Raw genomic sequence first — 25,510 nt, 5'->3', positions numbered from 1 at the left:
TCTTACCACATTAAGTTTTACAGTTTACAACGGAGCCTTTGAACTCTCAGCGCTTCTGAAATTCCTCACTGTGATGACCGCAGGGTTTTAAGTCTATTTTCCATTGACTGTACATTTCCTACGGTGAGAAGAAAAGAGAGGCCCCACTCCAGGACAACCTCAAAAGTGGTACTTCTCAATATGTGCTTCAACCATAGGAAAAAATACCTCACATTTGTTTTGTGCGCTGCATGGGTCATAAAAGCTCTTTTCTGGCCTCATATCATAGTGTAATAGCCACATAATTACTTCCAATTATTTAGTCCATAGACAGTCACTGTTCATTACTGTTTACCAGGTGTGGGGTTACTGCTGATGAGGTCGCATGATCCTGCGAGTTAGGAGGCAGCCACAATTTATGAGTTTGTTCCAGATATTTTAGGTGGTTGGCCCAAGGTTTTACAACAAATAAATGGTAAAATTGAGATAGAAAAATAAAACTTATTATTATTATTATTAGCCAAAGAACCTGTAAATCATACCCTTTCTATCAGTTTATGAGAACTGGGTCAAATGTGACTTCCTCCTTTCAGGAAACCTTATCTAAATTCCTGGGTGGTGACTGCTTCTACAATACATACATATTTTCCATCTAATCACCATGCCTAGGAAACACATGCGGTATTCAATACCAAATACTAATTTCTTTTATTGCATTTATTTTTAAACATAAATGAGCATATTACCAAACTGCAGTTACTTAAGAGTATGTTGGCCTGACCTGTGGTGGCACAGTGGATAAAGCGTCGACCTGGAAATGCTGAGATTGCTGGTTCAAAACTCTGGGCTTGCCTGGTCAAGGCACATATGGGAGTTGATGCTTCCTGCTCCTCCCCCCTTCTCTCTCTCTCTCTCTCTCTCTCTCTCTCTCTCTCCTCTCTATAATGAATACATTTTTTAAAAAACCTTAAAAAAAAAAAAAAAAAGAGTATGTCCAAGATGGGACTGGCAAAATTGGTGATCTTTAGGAGACAGTGGAAAAAGTATCCAATGCTTACTTTAACTAAGAAAGCCTTCCTTATAAATTTATTAAGCATTCAATAAATTATTAAGACACTGAGAGGCTCTTTTGATGTAGAAATATTTTAAACCTTGACATATATCTTTACTGCCCAAATAAACAAGAGTCCAGTCTGGGCTTGTTTAGCTGAGTGGATGCAGGGTGACTAATCACAGTGTTATCTGCTGTCTTCAGGTCCTGAGACAGTTTTCAGAGTGTCTTCTGCTCTAAAAAAAAAAAAGAAAAACAAAAATTGCTGCAATTCTGTGTGTATGTGTGTGTGTATTAACTGTTAGGTTCCAGGGACTACATTACGTTATGCTTGGGGATTATGGAGATGAATAATTCAGAGACTGTCCCCTCCCCTCAAGAGGCTTTTGAATTAGTGGAGACAGTCATATACACATGACTGAGCTGAGGTGTTTTGCGCATACATACCATGTTAGCTGCGTGTGTTAGATGCATGGAACAAGTGATTGGAATTGACTTGTGGTGTTTTTAATGACTTGTTTAATGTCTGCTTTGCTATCAGAAAGAAAATTCTTTAAGAACTGGTCCTGTATCCATTTTCATTCACTGCTTAAAGCTTTCGTGGGCAGCACCATTCTTGGCATATAGCACTATGGTTCAAATTAATTTTGAATGAATTTCAGGCAAGGGTGCATAAATAAATTAACTGAATGTATTAAAAATTAATTAATGGTAAGTTCTCTCTATAAGAAGTTGGGGGGAGAGCATTAGGGGCTGGGAAAAGAATCAGGCAAGATTCTATGTAAGTGATCAACTGGGAAAAGAGGGAAGGCAGCCCAGACAGAAAGAATGGTGTAAGGAAATCAGAAGATGTGAAAGGTCTCTATTATTTTTGTGTAAAGTCCTATATGTGGAAATGGACATGTGTACATTTGTGTTGATGTTGGATGGTGTTTTGTGCTAAGGAGCTTGGATTTTATCCTCTAGGTGAACATGGAGAGGATTAACATGATAAAGTTTGCATTTTAGGAAGATCTATAGGCAATTGGGAGCCATATAAAATACGTTTAACGTTCAGTCCCAATGGAAGAATAGGTCCCTATCTAAGAAGAATGGATTTAGGACAGTTGCTTAAAACTTCCCCTGAGGTTGTATAGCTCCAAGCTCCTTTATGCCTTTGTTTCTATAGCAAGAACAAATGGATACTTTATTTGAGAGCCATTTGTATGCATTGTTCTTACAGTAAACTTCTCCATAGGTGGGAGCTGTCAGACTGTTTTATGACTCGGATTAATTTATCCACAGATGTTTACAGCATATATGGTCTTTAACACCTCTTTGAAAATCTCAATTTTTAGTATCTGGGTTAAATTTACTTAGTATCGATGAGTAAATGTCTCAGGCCACATGAAACACTCTTCAAACTGTCACAATTTCAGCACCTTGGCTCTTGAATTAGAAAAAGATTGGTCCCACACCATCACCTCAGTAAATCCTTCACCTATGGAAGGAGAGGTTCTCATCCCCACTGATCGCTCTGGCCTTGTTAACTGATCCCTGCAGTGTAATATATTACTACAGTGTATCTGGATGATTCCTCTTTGAAACTGGAATTATATTTATTTCTACTAACTCAGTTCACTGCATTTGCGGAATTCTTTCAAGCTTCTAGTACAGGAAATATATGCTTAAGAACAGCATGTGGGAAATTGAGATATGTTTTCTTGACCTGAGCTTGAGTTCAGTTTGGGGGTGCATGTGTGTTCCTTTCGTTGGTGGTTGAGTAGATACTGGGAAGGATCCTGATGTTTTTCATTAAAAGATCCATCCTTACCTTTCCCCTCACCATTTGTTTTGACCTAGGGCAGTTAACATGACTCCCACTGAATGTAAAGTTACACCTGGGGTTAAGACGTGGATTCCTTTTGTTTGTTTTTTTGTTTTTGTTCTTTCTTTCTTTTTTCAAGTACACTGGCTAGTTATGTTTAAATATGGAAATTATGGGACCCTATTCTCTTTTAAAAGAGGAAATGGATGTGCCCTCACGTTTCAATCCTTTTAAATTTAATTAATGTAAGGAATCTTAAGAGGTTACTTTGTCTATCTGCCTGGATTTATTTAGTAATTTGATCAACAGATAATGAAATGTGCATTAACCCTCAGCCACTTTGCGGGGCCACTGGGGCGGATGCTAGGCAAAGGTGAACAGGACCCCCGCTCCTGGCTTCCATCAAATCAAATTTGCATAATAGTGGAGAAAAACATGGAAATGCATTATGGAAATTTAATAAGACTTAGCTGGTCCCCGACTGATGGACATTTATAAATTATGGTGCAGTATAATTATGCCACAAGGCTGAGCAGCATTTCAGAAGGGTGATATATGGTAATATGGAAAAATTCTTTATGTAGCATTAAGGTAAACAAAGAACAAAACCCACCTACACAGCAGTCATGCTCCCGTTGGAAGTCTTTTTTTTTTTTTTTTTTTAAGAACTAGATAGATGGATTAGTAGATATATATTTATTCATTTTCCTGGAAGGAACTATATGAAAAGGGAGGAGAGGAGTTGAGAAGAGGTCTTCTATTTTTTATTTTCAATCTTTATATAGTTTGACTTGACTAACCTTCCATCTGTCTCTCTTTCATTTATTCCTTTTTAATATCAAAGAAGGTACCTGCACTATAAGGTTATAACTGTATTTTTTTCATCTTTGTATTTCTTCCTGGTAAAATGTGCCATGTTGCACAGAGAGTGTAATAATCCAGAAACATTACGCACAGTATGCAAAGAGCTTTAGCAGAGGCAAGTACGGTGCTGAAATGCGGAGGACGGAAGAAGGCGACAAGATCAGACGATGGTCCGTCTTGGCCAATAATTAAGAATCTTTTATTTTAAAAGATTCTCTATCTTGGCAGTCTTTTCCTTGACGTGTTGCCTTCCATCCACACCAGGTTCCCCAGTGTGTAGCTGGGTATGCAAGTCAGTCAGTTGTAGGTAAGTCAGTTGATGGTCCTTGGAACTACTGGCGCTTTTCAGTTTCTTGATGTCAAAACGTCTTCGTTCAGCACAGATGACGTTTCAGTCCCATTTCCCGTAAGGCGAACCAAAATTTTGCGTTCCATCTGCTTGAAACACCCGTTTTCTCTGTTAATGTGATTCCTCTGATGCACTTTTGGTTTTTCTTTAAAATTATTTTTTTCCTCAATAAAAAAATTTATCAGAGAATTGTCAACAAATAAAAAATAACGGTGCTTTATTACTTGAAACTTGAGGTGGGTCTGAGGTAATTACGCAGGTCATAATATGATTTGTCAAAGTGGTTTTCTCTGTCATGTGTCTAAGCAAACAGCTGTTCTCTGCTTTTATTAGCGCTGTGGGGCATTTTCCTGTTCTGTACGGCTGCTGCTCCCATAATAGAAAATTTTATTTGAAACTAAATGTAAGCATTAATTCATTACTGAGGGGTAAAATTGGGAATGTGCTTGCAAATTACACTTTTTTTGAAGTATGTTATTAACTTCTTATTTATTTCCACTTTTTGGGTTTATATTGTCGTGCTTGTTTTGGCCTAAATGATAGGGTAAAGATGTATCTGACACTTATGAATGTAACCCCTGGTAATTAGCCTGTTCTGTTAGAACAAACTATTATTAGAGCGGCCATGGAAACCCGATTTAGGGGATCTCATCAGTTGTTCAGTGTTAGTTCTAATTCTAACCTGTGGGCAGAGAACCACTGTCATCATATTTTAACGGCTATTAAATCTTTTCCTTCCATTTCATAATTATGATGTCAATCATAAGAACTGCTTAGAAGTCATTTTCTTTTATTTCTGAAGGTAAGGAAGGTAAAAAGTAAGCAGTTAGAGGGAGAAATGTAAAGGACATGGTCTGGGTATTATTTTGCTGCCAGATGCCACCAGGTAGCTGGGAACTCACTTAGCTTTTATTTTCCTTATTGACAAAATGAAGGGTTTGAATGAAATACATTTAGGATATTACAGAGGCTATAGACACCTTCTAAGACAGAAGTTTGTTACAACTAAGAACCACCCAAATAACTACACCTTGCTTATTTTAGTATACAGGATATAGCTGAATGGTAAAGAAGGTGCTAGAAATTAAAAGTAAATATAAGCAAATAGTTCACTGTACCGAAATGTAATAATTCTGATTTGTAACCATCACACGGTGTTTCCCATGTAAATTGTGGTTTGAATTTGGAACTTGCTAGCTCTACATCTAGTAGACGTATGATAAGATAGGTGATAGAAAAAAAAAAAAAAATATATATATCACACTCACATACACATATATGCATAAGAAGTCTGCATGCATAGAGTATATGTGAGAGAGAATATAACAATCATTTGCAGACAAACCAGGGACTTTACAAAACTGGACATAATCGCAACAAGTATTTTAGAATAAGTCTGGGAAAATAGAGACATGGTTCTAAGATAGAATTAGCAAGAAATACACTTATATCTATCATCTTTACCCCAAATCAGTACAGGCTACACTGTCTGCATATGGAGGAAAGTGAGTGATGCCGGTCAGGTATGAGACAGAAGGAAACTGCAGGACTGTGGCACATCATAGCAAGAGCCTTTGGAGTTCACATCCATTGTTGTTAGGCTACCAGTTTCCAACTTCCGGTCTAGATGGCCCAAGTGTTCTAAAAATACTTCAACCAAATCTGATCTTTTCATTCAGCAAACATGTGATGAAAGCCTGTTTCTACTACAAGGCATTGCTAAGAGAAATAGAAAAAGACACAATGAGATGGAAAAATATTCCTTGTTCTTGGATAGGAAGAATAAATATAATTAAAATGGCCATATTACCCAAAGTAATATATAAATTTAATGCAATTCCCATCAAAATTCCTATGACATTTTTTAAAGAAATGGAACAAAAAATCATCAGATTTATATGGAACTATAAAAAACCCCGAATAGCCAAAGCAATCCTAAGGAAAAAGAATGAAGCTGGGGGCATTACAATACCTGACTTTAAACTATATTATAGGGCCATAATAATCAAAACTGCATGGTATTGGCAGAAAAATAGACACTCAGACCAATGGAACAGAATAGAAAGCCCAGAAATAAAACCACATATATATGGTCAAATAATCTTTGATAAAGGGGCCAACAACACACAATGGAGAAAAGAAAGCCTCTTCAACAAATGGTGTTGGGAAAACTGGAAAGCCACATGCAAAAGAATGAAACTCGACTACAGCCTGTCCCCGTGTACTAAAATTAATTCAAAATGGATCAAAGACCTAAATATAAGACCTGAAACAATAAAGTACATAGAAGAAGACATAGGTACTAAACTCATGGATCTGGGTTTTAAAGAACATTTTATGAACTTGACTCCAATGGCAAGAGAAGTGAAGGCAAAGATAAATGAATGGGACTACATCAGAATTAAAAGTTTTTGCTCAGCAAGAGAAACTGATATCAAAATAAACAGACAGCCAACTAAATGGGAACTGATATTTTCAAACGACAGCTCAGATAAGGGCCTAATATCCAAAATTTACAAAGAACTCATAAAACTCAACAACAAACAAACAAACAATCCAATAAAAAAATGGGAAGAGGACATGAACAGACACTTCTCCCAGGAGGAAATACAAATGGCCAACAGATATATGAAAAGATGCTCAGCTTCATTAGTTATTAGAGAAATGCAAATCAAAACTACAATGAGATACCACCTCACCCCTGTTAGATTAGCTATTATCAACAAGTCGGGTAATAACAAATGTTGGAGAGGCTGTGGAGAAAAAGGAACCCTCATACACTGTTGGTGGGAATGTAAAGTAGTACAACCACTATGGAGGAAAGTATGGTGGTTCCTCAAAAAACTGCAAATAGAACTACCTTATGACCCAGCAATCCCTCTACTGGGTATATACCCCAAAACCTCAGAATCATTGATACGTAAAGACACATGTAGCCCCATGTTCATAGCAGCATTGTTCACAGTGGCCAAGACATGGAAACAACCAAAAAGCCCTTCAGTAGAGGACTGGATAAAGAAGATGTGGCACATATACACTATGGAATACTACTCAGCCATAAGAAATGATGACATTAGATCATTTATAGCAAAATGGTGGGATCTTGATAACATTATACGGAGTGAAATAAGTAAATCAGAAAAAAACAAGAACTACATGATTCCATACATTGGTGGAACATAAAAACGAGACTAAGAGACATGGACAAGAGTGTGGTGGTTACCAGGGGTGGGGGGAGGGAGGACGCAGGAGGGAGGGAGGGAGAGATTTAGGGGGAGGGGGAGGGGCACAGAGAAAACTAGATAGAGGGTGACGGAGGACAATCTGACTCTGGGCGAGGGGTATGCAACATAATTTAATGACAAGATAACCTAGACATGTTTTTCTTTGAATATATGTACCCTGAATTATTAATGTCATCCCATTAACATTAATAAAAATTTATAAAAAAAAAAAAAAAAAAAAAAAAAAAAAGCCTGTTTCTTAGCCAGACCGAGTCATATTTCACATCAGTCCTTCAGGTGCTCTGTTGTGGCCTGGCAGTTGCTGCGGGGCAAACCGTGCATGTACTGTGACCTTTCCCACCTCTACGTGGTACTGGACGTGACTTCCTAACTAGAAGATACTGTACGATTACAGTGCCAGAAGTCGACATCTATTCTGTGCTTCCAAAATACCTATTCATATCTCTATGATGGCATCATTGCCATCTATTAAGGTGTCTTTCCTTGTCTTTCACTCCCTGTGAGACTGTGACCAATAACCAGGTACAGACTCCAGGGCAGTGAAACATACATCATAGAGGAAATAGATTTGAGGTCTATTTTTTTTTTTTTTAATTTTAATTTTTCTGAAGCTGGAAACGGGGAGAGACAGTCAGACAGACTCCCGCATGCGCCCGACTGGGATCCACCCGGCACGCCAACCAGGGGCGACGCTCTGCCCACCAGGGGGCGATGCTCTGCCCCTCCGGGGCGTCGCTCTGCCGCGACCAGAGCCACTCTAGCGCCTGGGGCAGAGGCCAAGGAGCCATCCCAGCGCCCGGGCCATCTTTGCTCCAATGGAGCCTCGGCTGTGGGAGGGGAAGAGAGAGATAGAGAGGAAGGGAGGGGGGGTGGAGAAGCAAATGGGTGCTTCTCCTGTGTGCCCTGGCCGGGAATCGAACCCGAGTCCCCCACACGCCAGGCTGACGCTCCACCGCTGAGCCAACCGGCCAGGGCCAAGGTCTATTTTTTTTTTTTTTTTTTTTTTTTTTTTTTTAATGAACGAATGAGTTAAGATATTTCTCAGTTTGGTTAACATCCTTCAGTCTGTGTCATTTTAAAATCATTAATATGAACAGCCTTTTAATGTGCAAGTCACCCTGAATAGCACAGAAGTAGTTTGGGTGTTGTTGTTGTTTTTTTTAATTTGTTTTATTTTTTTAATTAAAAACTGATTCACACAGATAATAAAAAAGAAGTCCCTGGATGGAAACCTTATCACATTTAAATTGCAGTTCTTAAATTCTTTTTAAATTCCTTTATCTCATGCCTGTATTTTCGCTCTGAGATTTTATAAGCCCGCCTCCATAAATTGCTTCTGTTGTCTGTCATTCGTTATCTCCCCCACCAGCTCCTCCCACTCTACCTGTATTCTTTTGTTCTGAAATGAGATTTATAGTCTACCTGAGGTGAGGAATTTTTAAATTTAATATATAAACCACCGGACCTGTAAGTTGTGATAATAAAGAGATGTATTTTAAAACCATCAACACAATCTATTGTAAGTAGTAGAAAAATTTTTTTTTAATTAAATGATACAAATAAAAAATGTTTGACTTCTCTTAAGGCCAGTAGGAATCCTGCTGTTGATCTAGATTAGTTAAAATCTATGTCAATATCTACTTGTAGAATGTAATGTTAAAGAACATTGTGAGTGGTTCATTAAACTGAAGATGTGTTAAGTTTTAATAGAAAATCAAAATAGAAGACTTTGTGTTAATTTTGCTGAGTAAAATATTTGCTGTTGCTTTGTTTGTTTGTCGGCTTTAATCAGCAAGTCCTGTGAATCATTAGACTTTTCTATCAGTTTATTGTATTGGATGTTTCACATTTAATACAAAGTTTGTAAGGGGAGAAATACTCCACTAAGCAAGCAAACAGTAATTACACCTTCATAATTACCATGAAACTTTATGACTATGCATTGTTATAATTATATTTTAAATACTCCCCATTTACATGATAGACCATAATGTCTCCTAGTACATTACAATCTGTGGCTTTTAACTGCATCTAACTTCCACAAAGGCATCTTTTTCATTTAGTCTCTGTTTTAACTACTGTTACAAGAGACTAAACAAAATTAATTGGCATCATAAGACCACAGTAAGGAAATTGCAGGCATTATGATATTTCTGCACTACTGAAATCATCTCATTATGCCTCAGAGGATTCATGTTTGATATCTAAAAGTATTCCTTCTCTGTTAGGGAGCCAGTCATCATCAAATCCATGCTTCTCAAACTTCAGTGTGGCCACTCATCTCCTGGGGATCTGGTTCCAGTGCAGATTTTGATTCATTAGATCTGGGGAAGAGCCCAAAATTTTGCATTTGTAACAGGCTCCCAGGTGCTGATCCCAGTGCTGCTGGTTGCTTAGACTACACTTTGAGTAGCATCATCTTAGAGTATTATGTACACCTTGTGTAAAATGCTATTAACAACACACACACACATACATACATACACATACACATGCATCTATGAACTTCACCTCAGTCTAAGCTATAATCGCTTTTCATCCTCAACCTGGAAATTAACTGCCACTGTCAAAGAACTTAACACAAACAAAAATAGCATTCAACCTGTGAAAGTTTGCCAAGTCGACACTAAGCAATTTCATTCTGAAGTAAAGGGAAAGAAGGGCTTCCCAAAGAACATGATACTTGAGCTACATGCTGAAGGTTGATTATAGTTTGCCAGATGGAGGGTAGGGGTGTATGTGTGTGTGTGTGTAGAGGTGGTGGTGGGGGGGCTGGAGGGGGCTGGGGAAGGAATTTCCAGGCAGGAAAAAAGGCATTTAGAGGTGAGGCCACCATAAACCATCCAGGAGTGGGAGAAGAATGATGAAAGATAAGAGGACAAATTCTTATCTTCTAATTAAAGAAGTTTGAATTTTATCTTGCAGTATTTAGAAGTTACCCAGTCACTCTAAGATTATATACATTTGAATTCACCTAATTTACTAATCTTATCTCTTCCACTCAATGAAATATATGCCCCTGAGAAACTAAATAACAAAATTACATTCCTGGAATTCAAGGATAGTATGAATATATCCATCTTTTTAAAATAACACATTTAAATATTTGTTTTCAGGGTTTTATTTTTTTATTCATTTAATAATATATTGCAGTTCTATCTTTTTTCCCCATTATGATCATCTTCAGTTTAGTAAAGTAACAGCAGTTACTTCAACTTAACATCAGTAAATATAAATAAGTCATTGTCAATAACCATAGCTTATTGAAGACTCATGAATATCAATGTGGCTAAGATTTGAGGATTCTAAGACCCTATAAACCCAATTCACAAGAACATCTCAATTGGAAGTTAAGAAAGTCTTACTCCATGACTTTTTAAATTTCTCCTCCTGGTAAAAATAATTCTTTTAAAAGGGTGTTGGACAGCTGGGTGAAAAAGGTGAAGGAATGAAGTAGTACAAATTGGCCCTGGCTGGTTTGCTCAGTGGTAGAGCATTGGCTGAGCATGTGGAAGTCCCGGGTTTGATTCCTGGCCAGGGCATCTGCTTCTCACCCTTCCCCCTCCCCTTTCTCTCTCTCTCTCTCTTTCTCTCCCACAGCCAAGGCTTCATTGGAGTAAAGCTGGCCTGGGTACTGAGGACAGCTCCATGGCCTCCACCTCAGGTGCTAGGATGGCTCTGGTTGCAATGGAGCAATGCCCCAGATGGGCAGAGCATTGCCCCCTAGCGAGCATGCCAGGTGGATCCAGGTTGGGCACATGTGGGTGTCTGTCTCTCTACTTCCCTGCTTCTTACTTCAGAAAAAAAAAAAGTACAAGTTGGTAGTTACAAAACAGTCATAGGGATGTAAAATATAGCACAAGGAATATAGTCAATAATATTATAATACATGTATATGGTGTCAGGTATGTACTAGACTTATGGGTACATATAGACATTGTCACTCTGTAAGCAAGATAAATGTCTAATCACTACATTGAGACTAATATAATATAATATTGAATGTCAACTATAATAGAAAAAAATTAATTAAAAAATGGAAAACTTCAAGTTAGGTTTAAAATCTAGAATCTCATAGTCTATTTATATCTGATCCTTAGCAAACTAGAATATTGTTACTTGGTAATTTTGCTGCAAGGATGCTTCTGCAAAATTTTATGATGCCAGTGTATAGAAGAAATCCTAAAGTTAACAATTTGTTCAGTGCCTTCTGTTTTTCTGCTACTGGAGAACATACTAAAGGGAGAGATTATCTCTTTCAACAAAGAAAAAAAATTCTTAGACCTTGGTTGTAGAACAATTATTATCAAATATTTTAATATGGGAATTGGGGAAAAGAAAACTCAATAGAATCTATTGCTGTGTGGATGGCACAATGCTTTTTCTAGTAGCAAAAATACAGCTTTGATGGATTTAAACTGCCAATAGATCTTTTGAAATTGAGTCACAAAAAATTATAGTAATAATAATTTAAAAAGAACAGGAAAAGTAACATTCATCATAGGCCATTGCATTTTCACACACACAAGAATAACATGAGCTGTATCATATGCAGGGGATAATGGAAGTCAGACTTTGGTGATGACTCAGAAGAGGGATCTGGGTTGTAGTGACCAGATGGTCCAATGACAAGTAGTAGTCAGCGAGAACCAATTTGGAAACACAGGTCCTCTTCATGAGTGAATCTTTTTTGTCATTCTTGGAGGACAGTCACACGTTCTGTGGCCAAACCACCATGAAGTTAAAATGGAACAAAGCTGATGAAAATTAAGCCCAGTTGATTAAGCACTCTGAACTCTGACTCTGACAAGTGATCAGGTTTCACAGCTGATAACTGGCAGTGGCTAAGAGAGGTGTTAAGAGGTAATGACAGTTATAATGAACATGGATTTGGTATTTATTTATACACCATACACTGATTTAAGCGCTTTCCATGCTTTAATTCATTTAATCCTCACAAAAACCTTTGAGGTTATCATCCACATGTTATATATGAGGAAAACGAGTCATAAAAATGTATAAAAACAAGCAAACAACAAGGTCCATTGTTTTGTAACTTATAAGTCCGAAAACTAGACCTGAAACCCAGGAAGCAGACTGCTACCCCTAACCATTGGTTTCACCCAAAGTATGTATTAAAGCCTATAGAAACATGAACAACCTAAAGAGAAGCCATTGTCACAACCTATACCAGTGTTTTTCAACAACCAGTTAACTTTTCTGTGGTTCTAGTGGATTGTCAGTGGTCCACAGACTCATAGTTGAAAATCACTGGTATATACTATACTATGTACACTAAAATCATCTATTTTTTTTTCCATTTTTCTGAAGCTGGAAACAGGGAGAGACAGTCAGGCAGACTCCCGCATGCGCCCAACCGGGATCCACCCGGCATGCCCACCAGGGGCGATGCTCTGCCCACCAGGGGGCGATGCTCTGCCCATCCTGGGCATCGCCATGTTGCGACCAGAGCCACTCTAGCACCTGAGGCAGAGGCCACAGAGCCATCCCCAGCGCCCGGGCCATCTTTGCTCCAATGGAGCCTTGGCTGCGGGAGGGGAAGAGAGAGACAGAGAGGAAAGCGCGGCAGAGGGGTGGAGAAGCAAATGGGCGCTTCTCCTGTGTGCCCTGGCCGGGAATCGAACCTGGGTCCTCCGTACGCTAGGCCGACGCTCTACCGCTGAGCCAACCGGCCAGGGCCTAAAATCATCTATTTTAAGAGAGAAAAATTATAATGAGCCTTGCTTCAGACAGTATAAAGTATGATTCATGAAAGTCATTATCCAAAGAAGCATAAAAGGCAGACTCTACAATACTGTACAGCAGGATATTTAAGGTATTTCTAGATTTGGTCTTTTGTGAGAAATTTTTGTTACTGCAATTGATAAACTCACTTGTCAGCATAACCATGCCACTTGGCTGAATAGATGTACTTTGAATGTTTATAATGTCAAAAGAATAAAGTGCCCTATAGAGTTTTGAGGTCCAATGATTGCATTTATCCTTCTGGTTTTCATCTGGGGAAAAGTTTTAAACTACTTCTAATGTGATGAATTCCATACTATATTTTGCTGCATTCAGATTAATACATGAAAACAACCTAGCTGGGAGTGAAAATGAGGAAGAATTGGTTTTGAGATTATTAAGATAATAATGCTACATATCGATTACTAAACCTTAAGGGCATGAAACAACAAAGATTTATTAAAGATTTGTGAGATGGCCTGGACTGATCTCACCTGGGCTTACACATTTTTTTTCTGTGGTTGGTAGCATATTATCCATGTATCCTGGCTGATTTTAGACAAGCTCATTCAAAAGTCTGGGTAGGGGCTGGCTGTTGAATGATCTGGTTTGGCCTTGGCTGAATGGTTTGGATGATTCATCTACATTTATATCTCATTGTCCAGCTGGACATATTCATGTAGCTTCTTTGCCATGCAGAGAAGCAAAAGAAGCAATCCCTAATGCTTAAAAATATTTATATCTTCTGCTTATGTCTCATTTGCTAATATCTCATTGGCCAAAGAACCAATTTACATGGAGTCAGACCAAGAGTCAGATTGAGGGGACTCAGCAAACACCACATGGCCAAAGAGAAGGATACAGTAAGGGGTAAAGAATTAGGACCATTAACACAACACATTTTTAGATGAATACATTTTTCTTCCCCAAATACGGGGGGAGAAAAGGGTTCATTTTTGTTTTTATATGATAAACTTACAACTTACTATTTCGTTTATTCAAGCAAATGAACTAACAAAAACCCCTCCTGGCCATGCTAGTGCATTGATCAAGTTTGTTAGGTCAATATGTTTTTGTTTTTGTTTTTAAATTCATTCATTTAAAAATATATTTGTAATAATAACAAGCAGCAATTTTTTTCACTCGGGTAGGAATATGGAGGTTGCAACAATTCTCAAAGAATAAATTTTGCCCTTTTATGTAATTAAAGGATTGTTATTTTGCAATGTTATTATTGGAAGAGGAGTTCTGTCACACTTCAGTTTGGGTCACTTTTCTTGGGAAATAAGTTTTCTTAAGTCACTGAGGAGCATAGTTTCCCCCCATTCATGATTCATTTCTTAAGGCCATCTCCTTTGGCTATATTTTATCATGTGGGTTCACTTAATATTCAAATAATTAATCTTCCTGGGATTCTGACTAGATTTTACTGGAGTGAAAAGGGTTGGATGAACAATCAATTTCTAGCCTTTATAAAAGTGTAGAGGATAGTGAGATTACATAGCTAATTTGGTTGCAATTAGCGAAATAGCCCCCTTTGTAGAAAGAATCTCTGAAGTAACTCTTTCCAAAATAGGATTTGACAGTTTTCTACAGTGAAAACATGGTTGAATTGAGGGAGAAATATTTATCCAAACACAAACACTGGTTATGAATATGCTTCTGACATAACGGGAAGGGGTCTACACTTGCCTCTCTACTTCTAAGGCAACTTCACGTTCTGTTTCAAATGATTATTTTTTCAACAATATTTGTTCTATTCTTTTATGGTCTGCCAGTACTTTTTTGAAGCCCAGTTAGAACAACGGCCAACAGAGTTGAGACCAAAAGGGGGCCAAATATCTCTCCAGAAGCAAGACTACTTCAAAAGATACGCAATACAAAGCCCTACTGTGACTCAAATAATCACTTATTTTTTAAGGGAGATTTGCTAATGTAGGATTGGTTTCTTATCTTCCCAGCCCCTAGTGAGCCTTTACTGTGCAAATTCGCTGATGGAGGACAAAAGAAGAGACAGAATCAAAGCAAATACACGCAGAATGGAAGGCCTTGGCCCAGGGAAGGAGAGGTGAGTCTCAATGGGCTTGTTCTCAGAAACTTGGCAGTGGACCGCCCTCTGAAGAGTGGCAAGACAGACATTTGGGGCCACGAGGAAATCAGGTTGTGTGGAAAACCAAAATGGTTTCACAGGGGACAACTGAGCGGGCCTAAATTAACGTGCTGAGAATAAAAATTACTTGAGAAAGCGTATAGGGTTTCAAAATTGACCTCAGTTCTGCATTACAGTAAGTTTTCTGTCTTTAACCAAACTTGAACGCCATGGGCACTCACAGAATGACTTATTTACAAAGAATTGATCAGTAATTGTATAATAGCTATAGAAAGAAGGTATGATTACTTAAGAAAATATTTACAGTGGAAGCAACATTGAGATGAATGTGTTTTGAAAAGAGCAAGCAAATTTCGAGTTATTTCATCCCACCATTGAGGTGTTCTACTTGCGCACATATGTGTTTTTATGCATGTGCACATATGTTCATAAATGTGTTGATAAGTGTTATCTGGGTATATATATATATCAATATAAAATTTTCTGTCAATCAAGGAGAAATAAAAGTTGATATGCACAGGTTTTTTCTTTCACAAGAAGAAAAGCATGCAACTATTAATTACCCATTTACCCTCCTAGCACAGAATGGTAGACAAGTAAGCTAACGTATTCAATTTCACTTGAAATGTTTCCTTTTGGTTATTTTTTATTGTAAGAAGACAAAGAAAAGGTGTCTGGACTTCTAAAAGGGCTTTTTATTCTTTGTGAAATGGAATGAAGTTGTTTGAATGGCTTGAATAAATGCCATTTTGTACAACAGCCATAATTTCAACAGAAGAGCTTTATTTAGCATTTCTATTCAAAGCACCTACTTCATCCATTTATCACTTAACAGGCATCCTACTTGATGCAGCATTTTTATACCCTCAGCACTAAGAGGATGGTTATAAGGGAAAAAAAAGGGGGTGGAATTATCCTCAGCAAATCCTTTAAATGTTTTTTAGTTTCTAAGACTGTCATCTGTTTTGAGTACTTCCATACAGATCTCAAAATCTACCTTAAAGAATATAGTTATGTTCAAGCACTGTATCATATATAACTCATTACCTTAAAACATGAAAAATAGTCACCATGGCGTCTCTGAAGCTAATTAAAAAGAGGCAAGAGTTTCATTATTCTCAATTTTAGAAACGCAGAATGCCCCATGTGTTGCTAGCATGCGGTTTAGTGGTTACTGGGTAGTCCTCCTGCCCCCAGAAGACAGCTGATCTCTAACAGTGCTCATTACCATATTGGTCCCATACCATTCATAGTCTAGAAAGACTCATTTAATTTTTTAAAATTTGATTGGGTCAAATGCCCGTTGATTAGAAAGATTTCTGGATCACATACCAAAACCCGAAAGCCTCAAGACTGAATTAGGTAACTTAGCACTAATGACTGAAAGTTCATTTCTTGTTTCCTAAAGAACCTATAAGGTCCTGGCTGGTTGGCTCAGTGGTAGAATGTCGGCCCAGCGTATGGAAGTCCTGGGTTCCATTCCCGGTCAGGGCACACAGGAGAGGTGCCCATCTGCTTCTTCACCCTTCCCTCTCTCCTTCCTCTCTGTCTCTCTCTTCCCCTCCTGCAGCCAAGGCCCCACTGGAGCAAAGGTGGCCTGGGCGCTGAGGATGGCTCCATGGCCTTAGCCTCAGGCACTAGAATAGCTCTGGTCACAAAGGAGCTACGCCCCAGATGGGCAGAGCATCTCCCCCTAGCGGGCATGCTGGGTGGATCCCAGTTGGGCGCATGCGGGAGTCTGTCTCTCTGCCTCCCCTCTTCTCACTTCAGAAAAATACAAACAAATAAATAAATAAATATCTTACAATATACTGCTCACAAAAATTAGGGAATATTTCAAAATGAATAGGAAGCAATAAAAAAAGAAGCATTTGATTTTTTTTTATTAAACAAGAACATCAGAAAAGCAAATGACAAGTCAAAGAAAGTTGTTTGATTATGTAAATGAGATGCAAAACCAACTTTTATTTCATTGGTGAAAATGCACTATACAAAAGGCTGAAAGTACAGGAGTATCTGCACGTTCTCTGATCCCCTAATGTTTGTGAGCAGTGTATTACATTTTCAGTGTAGTATCATGATGCCAGTTGCAGCAACACAGCTCGCCTGAGCCTACATTTCATAGAAACCAAAGCAACAAACCAAAATAGAAATGCAGAATTAGAGCTGCTACCCTGGTACTATGTACAGAGCCTGGGGCTTCTGTTTTACAGTAACATAAGAAAGAGCATGTGTGCTATTGACCTGGAAACACTGTGGTGTCAAGTTTAGGACCCAGAGTACCTTATAAGTTAAATGTAGGTTTTAAAAGTATATTCCTAATCTTTATTTTCAAAAGCTGCATTTTAAGAACTGTACATTTTCTTGTTGAACTATGAAAATCAAGAGACCTTAATAAATTTATCTGTAACCAGTAAAATATATTTTAAGTGTGTGGACACATTCAGAGGGAAGAAATCAGAATGATTTTAATCATTCATTAAAATATGCTCATCAAATATCTTAGTTTTGAGATGAGCATGTTAATTTTTACAATTTTATTATGCTCTTAAAAGTTAGCACACCAGGAATGTTGGATAACTTTGTGTGTCCATCATTATGTGTTTCTGTGTCTATTCACCCTTGCATTGTATTTGCTGGAATAAATTAAAACATATTAATATGGTTGATAAAAGTATGGCAATACACATTAATCCTATGTACGCATTATTTAATTCATCTTATATATCAGTAAATTCTAATTACTGTATTTTATTGTTTCTAAGGCATACATTTTTTGTTCTTTTTCTACATTTTAACAGTTCTGAAATTGATTCTGCTCATATAATCAGTGTCATCATTACAAGATAATTTGTGTTTGCTCTAGTTGGTCTTCTGGGTGTACTACCTACATTCTCTGCTTAAGGTCTATGACCACACTGGTTGCATGAATAGAAACATTAATCAAAACTGTGAACGGGGCCCTGGCCGGTTGGCTCAGCGGTAGAGCGTCGGCCTGGCGTACTGGGAACCTGGGTTGGATTCCCGGCCAGGGCACATAGGAGAAGCGCCCATTTGCTTCTCCACCCCCCACCCCCTCCTTCCTCTCTGTCTCTCTCTTCCCCTCCCACAGCCAAGACTCCATTGGAGCAAAGATGGCCCGGGCGCTGGGGATGGCTCCTTGGCCTCTGCCCCAGGTGCTAGAGTGGCTCTGGTCTCAGCAGGGTGACGCCCTGGAGGGGCAGAACATCACCCCTGGTGGGCGTGCCGGGTGGATCCCGGTTGGGCACATGCGGGAGTCTGTCTGACTGTCTCTCCCCGTTTCCAGCTTCAGAAAAATACAAAAAAAAAAAAGAAGAAAAAAAAGTCCTAAACCCAATAAAAACTAAAAAACAAACAAACTGTGAATGGTGGGCAGATTCTTAGCAAAAAAACATTTGTTGTCCTTTTTTTGTTTTCTTATCCAGTATTAAGACTGAGACATGCAACTTCCCCTGAAGTTTGTTTCTGATAGGTGTTATTGTTTTTTATTTACCTTAACATCGCAGCTTTATAAGGAGGTCATTTTGGGTTTTTTTTTTCCTATTTGTTTGTTTTGTTATATGGGTGACATTGAACAACATGAGTTTGAATTGGGCAAGTTCACTTACACATGTTTTTTTCCAATAAATATAGAGTTGGCTCTTCATATACCCTGCTTTCCCATCTCCAGTTTCAACTGGCTACAGATGGTAAACAGTATTATCAGTCTGTAGTTGGTGCTGCAGGCCAACTGTATGCATTGTTCTAAGCCATTTTATACCAGGGATTTTGAGCATCTGTAAATTTTTTTGTGTGGAGGTCAAGAGGTAGGGGAGGTCCTAGAACTAATTCCCCATAGAAACTTATTTAAGTTTGGGAGGGGCAAATATATGCAAATTTTCAACTGCATGAGGGTTGGTATTCAATCTGTGTTGTTCAAGGGTCAACTGTATACAATAATGGTAAACCTTTCCATCACCATTACTTTAGATAAAGTGAAGGATCATTTAGAGTCCGCAGCTTCAGAATTTGAGATAATAGCACAAATTAAGACTGTTTATGTTTACTTTCTTCCTTTTGAAAATCAGGTAAAATTCAGAACATGAAAAGCATTTCTGATGAAATGCTTAAAATATAAAATCAGTAGATTGTAAGTATCTTATAAGTACTGTAAGCATGATGGTTGATAGGTGAATTAGCTTTTTAATTTATTATAAAGCTGTTTACTGGTTGGCATTTTGCTAATAGTTCTTTTAGCATAGTTTGGTGAAATACATTTTTATTTTGCAAAAAAATCTAGTACTGAAACTTTATACACATAAATTAGTGTAAATTAGTGAGGTTTTGAAATATAAATGTATGTTAGTACACTTAGTTTTGCATAAGCAAAAAAACAAAAGGATATTTTAAAATTTAACTAATCTCTCAAGTAACAACCAAAACTCTGAACAGAATGATCAGGGATCAGGACTATTAAGCCTTTCTTTCTGGGTGCTCTATAGTTCCTATTTTGTTATTTCTTTTTTATCTTGTTTTTTTTTTATTCAATGAGAGGAGGGGAGGCAGAGAGACAGACTCCTGCATGCACCCTGACCAGGATCCACCCAGCAAGCCCACTAGGGGGCAATGCTCTGCCCATCTGGGACATTGCTCCATTGTTCAGCAGCCAAGCTCTTCTTAGTACCTGAGGCTGAGGCTATGGAGCCATCGTCAGTGCCTCCACTTCAGTCAAGCCATGGCTGCAGGAGGCATACAGAGAGTGAGAGAGAGAGAGAGAGAGAGAGAAATGAGAGGAGGAGGGGTGGATTAGCAGATGTTCGCTTCTCCTGTGTGCCCTGACTGGGAATCGATCCCAGGACATCTACATGCTGGGCTGATGCTCTACCACTGAGCCAACCCACCAGGGCCTGTGTTAATTCTTAATGCAGCAGTTTTCAAACTCATTGGTCTTAGTATCCCCTCAGACTCTTAAAAATTATTATTTATTACTTCATTAAAAAGAAATAACAGCTGAACAAAAAACATTCAACTATTTTGTTAAAATGATCAGATCAAACCAAAGGATGGATATTTCTACTATGATAATGAAAGTCATTCATATTTTGAAGTTGATTTGTGTTGACTTTTGTTTGACTAGTCTTTGGATTTCCTTCAGAATTTTCAAATATCAGCAAATGATAAGTTTCATATCACAGAAGATAGTGTTATTTCTACAAGTTTTCATGCTGGGTTATTTTCCTTAAATAGTTCAATTTTATAAACAAAATATTTTCAGTGACTCAGAACTCCAATCTAGCTTTTATAAAATCTTCCCAGGCTCTATACTAATTGAGTCATTAAATGTCATTGATAATGATTGCTTTGGGAATTGTACTTCCAAGAAATAATGTTTTGGCTGTGGATGCAAACAAGAGACATGACAATTGAGCAATAAAAAACCCAACAAAGTTCTCATATGTCTAGTGAGAAGAATGCCAAATTTTTATTACAAAACAAAAATCAATAAAATGACATTTATTATCTTTATTTACAATTTTCAGCTAGAGTCAATTTAAAAGCAATGAATAATAAATATTTTCTATTTGCTGCCCTGAAGAAATTTTTTCTTACTATCAAACATTTAACAAGATTATCTTCATAGTCGAGATATTCAAATGAAATAAAGGGACTAATTAACAATCAACACTCAGGTTACCAGGAATAGTTTTTAGGTTATGTAGAAGAGAAAAACAATTAAGGTTTGTTCATTTGTTTTTTCATACTAGGAATACAAACTTTTGGTATTTCTCATCTATTTCCAATTAAAGAGCAAGTTTCAGATGAAAAATGATGATATATTATTGCTTAAAGACATTTTGCTTACGTGCTGTAAGCCCAGAGACAAGAGTACATTATAGTCACTGCATAATTCCAGCGGATGCCACTCACACAAACCAGAAATGGCATCAGTAGCTTATTAAAATGCTATGACTTTGCTTGGACATGTTTGTTTAAAAACCTTTAAGGGATGGACTGAACTAACATAGTGTTCTTAAATTTTCTTAAATTAATAGATTCCATTAATGCACTACAAAATCCAATGTTAGTGAGTTAACAGCTAAGATAATCAGTTTTAATCACAGTTAATTTAAGCTAAGTGATCAGTTATAACTTATAACCTAGAAAGTATATTATCTATTGTTAGACTTGAAATCAACTGTTTTTTGTGATGGATGAAAGCTTCCCCTGTGCTGTAAAGTTTTGTAACTTTTGTCCATTTAGAGCTACTATTAATAAAAGTCTCTTCAATGCCAATAAGTGAGTGAAGACCTACAAAATACATATGGGAAAATGAAATTTCTCATGCTATTATAAAGTCCATACCAAGTGTAGTCAAAGTTGATAAACCCAATTATTCCAAACAGCCAGCCTCCTCCCTGTTGTATCTCAAGGTTCTAGGCGTGATTATTCAGTCTGACTATATTCACTCATGACTGAGAAAAGATGTCTTTTTGGATTTCTGAGTCATCAGATAATCCCACTCAACACAATAGTTACATCCTACATTCCAATTCTAGATAAGTAAATGTTTTCTTTGAAGGCTATGTTCTACGTTTTGTTGTTCTTTTTAAACTTCTTTGAAAAAAGTTGAATACACACAAATTAGGCATTACCATTACCAATTTTAAATGTGTCTGCATCACCATCATCATCGGTACCCTAGTGAAGTATAAAGCATTTGTTCCTTCCATGACTAATACTTTTGCTGCCCTAAGGACACAATGAGGTATAAAGTATCGTATATGATTCCTGCCCTAAACATGTATTAGATATAAACATACATAGTGAGAGCCCCTCTAACCTCCTTGTGTTTCCAATTTGCTTTTTTACTTTCCATAGAAAAAATTGTTTTTCATACAACAATTCTGTTTGGAAGAGATCTTTTTAAAAAAATGATATTAAAGAAGAAGCAGTTTAGGCAGAAATCATTCAGTCAATCAGTGGGCACTAGTTGAGTGACCACTGGGTAGGAGGCATGAGATTGCATACTGTGGACATGATGTCAACACACAGACAGATTTTCTACTTCCCTGGAGCCTAAACTGGCAAAGAGCTTCTCTCTCTGTAAAGTAGGAGATTAAAAGTGGAGCAGAATATGGGTTAGTGTTGTAGAAATAAAACCAATGACTGTAACTGGCTCCATACCTGTGTAGCAGTGAAAGAAAACTAAACCATAATAATAAAAATAACAACAACAACAACAAAACCCAGCTGCCACAAGAACATCAGTTCACATTAGTCCCATTCCTAAGCATTAATTATTTGTTTGTGTGTGTTTTTCAGGGTGGGTAACTGAGAAATTGATTTATATGCATTAACAAACCAAAAATTATCCCTGGAGTTAGAAAGCTCCACCTTGTCACTTGGTTGATAGAGACCACTATGCCCGTGGGTGCTGGTTGAGTGGCTCAAGGAAAATAATGTTGAGAAAAAAAACTTGAGCTTTGGTGTGTTATTTCATAAATCCTGAGTCCTTCTTTAATACACCCATTAAGAATAATAATTCTTTCTGAATTTTAAGGAAATGTGTATGTCAACATCTGTTTGCTTTTCTTCATAATTTACATGGCACTTTAGGTTAATGGTTAGATGTGAGAAGTCTAGAATTAAATCACAAATCTATAGCTTCTGTGCTGAGTGACAACACTGAGCACATTTTTCAGTCTTTAAATTTCCTTTTCCTCATCAGTAGAATGAGAATAGTCAAAAGGGTATATTTTCTAATTGGAAGGATTCAATGAGGTGTTGAAGGTAAAGTACTGAGCCCTGTGCCTGGCAAACTGTACTTGCTCATGCACCAGCTGTTATTATAACTGTCATAAAATCATTGGCACAACTCAGGGCTTTTGAATCTGAAAAACCAGCTTTGCTACGTGTTCCTTATGACTCAAAGGTTTCATTCCTTGTTTTCCAATTTTATGCCGTGTCGGTTTATTTTCCAAACATGAATTATTTTTGATGATTCATTTAAAAGAAAATTTGCTGCTGATATAATTTTCCAGCTGAATTTTTTTTAACTTATTTCTATAAAGCATCTTACAAAACAAGTAGAAATTATGTTAAGCTTGACTTACATTTTATTAATGTTAGAAGATCACATTCCAAATCCTAAAGCATTGTTTAGCACTGAAACATTAGGTGTTTTTTTACATTTTTAGCCAATTTTCCCTTGAAGGTCATGTAATCATCAAAGCCAAGAGCTGGCAAGAATAGGGAGACTTGGATGAAAATGATGAAATAAAGAAAGAAAGGAAAAAAGATAAGTAAAAAAGAAAACATGAACTATTGCTAGATATTAAAGAAAAGGTTGAGTTAAGCCAAGATTGAGAACCAATAAATTACATGGTGTTTGTAAAGGGAAAAAAAATTAATTGTTAATTTACCTATTCTGGCAAATAAAGGCAAGCAGTTTTGGGTAACAAAGGTTCTTATGCAACCTTGTGGCTATGAAAAGGACTCCTCTTGCTCAAGTACTTTCCAGTATCCTTCAAAGCAACTGTCTTTGTCAGAAGAAGCAGTCTTCTACTACTTCTACTACAGTTGGTGACTAATTAGCTATAACAAAAGATTTTGGAAAACAGGAATTTTCTTAAATGTACTATGGCTTCCTAGTGCAGAATATAAATAAGTTTTAAGCTTCCACATTCTGATCTATTTCAAGGGTGATGTTCTGTGTAAGAAAATTTAAAAATTTTTACGAATAGTAATATTAATGCTATATATAAAGTTTACTTTTTTTTGCTGAAAGACTAACCCACAAAATTATCAGTTTGAAAAAAGATAACAGTTGATCCTCACTATTTGTTGGCTCCATATTGGAAAATGCACCTACTGCCTAAAATTTACTTGTAACCCCAGAATTGATACTGGTAGTACTTTTATGGTCACTGCCAGATATGTATAGCAGTGAAAAATCTGAGTCACCCCGCATGCACGCTCCCAGCTGAGGGTGAGCTACATCATGTTCTTCTTGCCTTCTGTTTCAGCTCTCGTGTTGTAAACAGTGTCCTTTACTTGGTTTATTTAGGGCCACATTGTTCGCATTTTCGTGCTTTATGTTAGTGGATTCACTGACTATAATGGTCCCCAAGTGTATGAGGTTCCTAAGTGCAAGAAATCTATGGCGTGCCTTACAGAGAAAATATGGGGAAGAAAATGGAGATAAGTTTTGTCATTATTGACTTGTAGTGTTTTTGCCTATGAGTTCAATATTAATGAATCAACAAAATACAATCATTTCTCTGTATCCACAGAAGATTGGTTCTAGAACTCCCTCCCACCCTCCACCATGAATACTAAAACCCACAGATGCTCGAGTCCCTTATATAAAAGTTCCTTACTTGCATGTAGATTACAGCAGAGTATGCCTACCTGTGACTTCATTCTCATGGATTCAGCAAAGTGCTTGACGTATGGCAAATTTAAGTTGCTTTTGGGAACTTTCTGAGATTTTTTTCAAATATTTTTGAGGTACAATTGGTTGAATCTGTGAATGTGAAACCCACAAATACAAAGGATTGACAGTATATTAAATAAGGTGTCTTTAGACAGAAACACACATAAGACAAGGTTATGTACTAATGGTTGCAAGGTGTTGACCAGAAACTCACAGGAACCTAACCTCATATTTTCTCTAGGAGCAATCAGTCAGTATTCATTAGTTCAGCATTCATGGTGACTTTACAGAATATAATTATTGTGAATAACAAGAATCAACTGTATCTTGTTTTGTGATTATTGTTATCAAGTGAGATCCAGTCTATTGGTTAAGTTTATGCCCCTCCCATTGATGTGAAAAATAATTTTCATGGGTATCAAAAGTAACTGTACCAAAGCATGAACCAGTTGTGTGTCTCAGAAGTTGTGTCACAGCCAGTTATTAACTATTGTGGATTTAAAGGCAACAATACTTCTTATTCAACAGTCAACAATATTTAATAATCAAGAATTTTGGAAAAGCCTTGGTCCTAGTTTTATTAATTTAAGGCACCTTTGAGTGACCGGTGGCTTGTAATAATTTCACAAAGATCATTAAACATTTTATCCAGTGGAAAGATTCACATACTTGCCTTAGCAAGAAAAAGTCCTTCATCTAACATAATGAATTATTATTACAACCATTTATGGCATTCTTATCTACACACCTATCTGCATAAAGAAGAAGAAGGTTCTTGGCCCTTTATAAACCAAAATGGGTTACATTGATATAGAAAATATTGATGTTAAAGGGCCTACAAGTGGGTGTGGAAGTTATGGCAAATATGCTGCATGAAATCTGGGGAGAAAGAGGCAATTTATCCCTATGGTCACCATTCATAGA

The 25,510-nt window shown here is 37.3% G+C and overlaps 1 protein-coding gene across 4 annotated transcripts in view; it reads left to right on the top strand.

Annotated features, from left to right (window-relative positions):
• The window catches only part of RBMS3 (RNA binding motif single stranded interacting protein 3), a 1,408,740-nt gene that overhangs the window by 1,265,079 nt on the left and 118,151 nt on the right, over positions 1-25,510 (top strand). For all 4 annotated transcript variants that reach the window (XM_066351336.1, XM_066351338.1, XM_066351337.1 and 1 more), the window contains one exon: positions 15,002-15,108. In XM_066351336.1, the coding sequence (XP_066207433.1) occupies positions 15,002-15,108 (107 nt within the window). The remainder of the gene's footprint in view (positions 1-15,001; positions 15,109-25,510) is intronic.

Source organism: Saccopteryx leptura, chromosome 10 (assembly GCF_036850995.1).
Source record: "Saccopteryx leptura isolate mSacLep1 chromosome 10, mSacLep1_pri_phased_curated, whole genome shotgun sequence".
Taxonomy (NCBI): domain Eukaryota; kingdom Metazoa; phylum Chordata; class Mammalia; order Chiroptera; family Emballonuridae; genus Saccopteryx; species Saccopteryx leptura.
The sequence above is the reverse complement of the archived record's forward strand: the minus strand, read 5'-3'. Positions and strand labels throughout refer to the sequence as shown.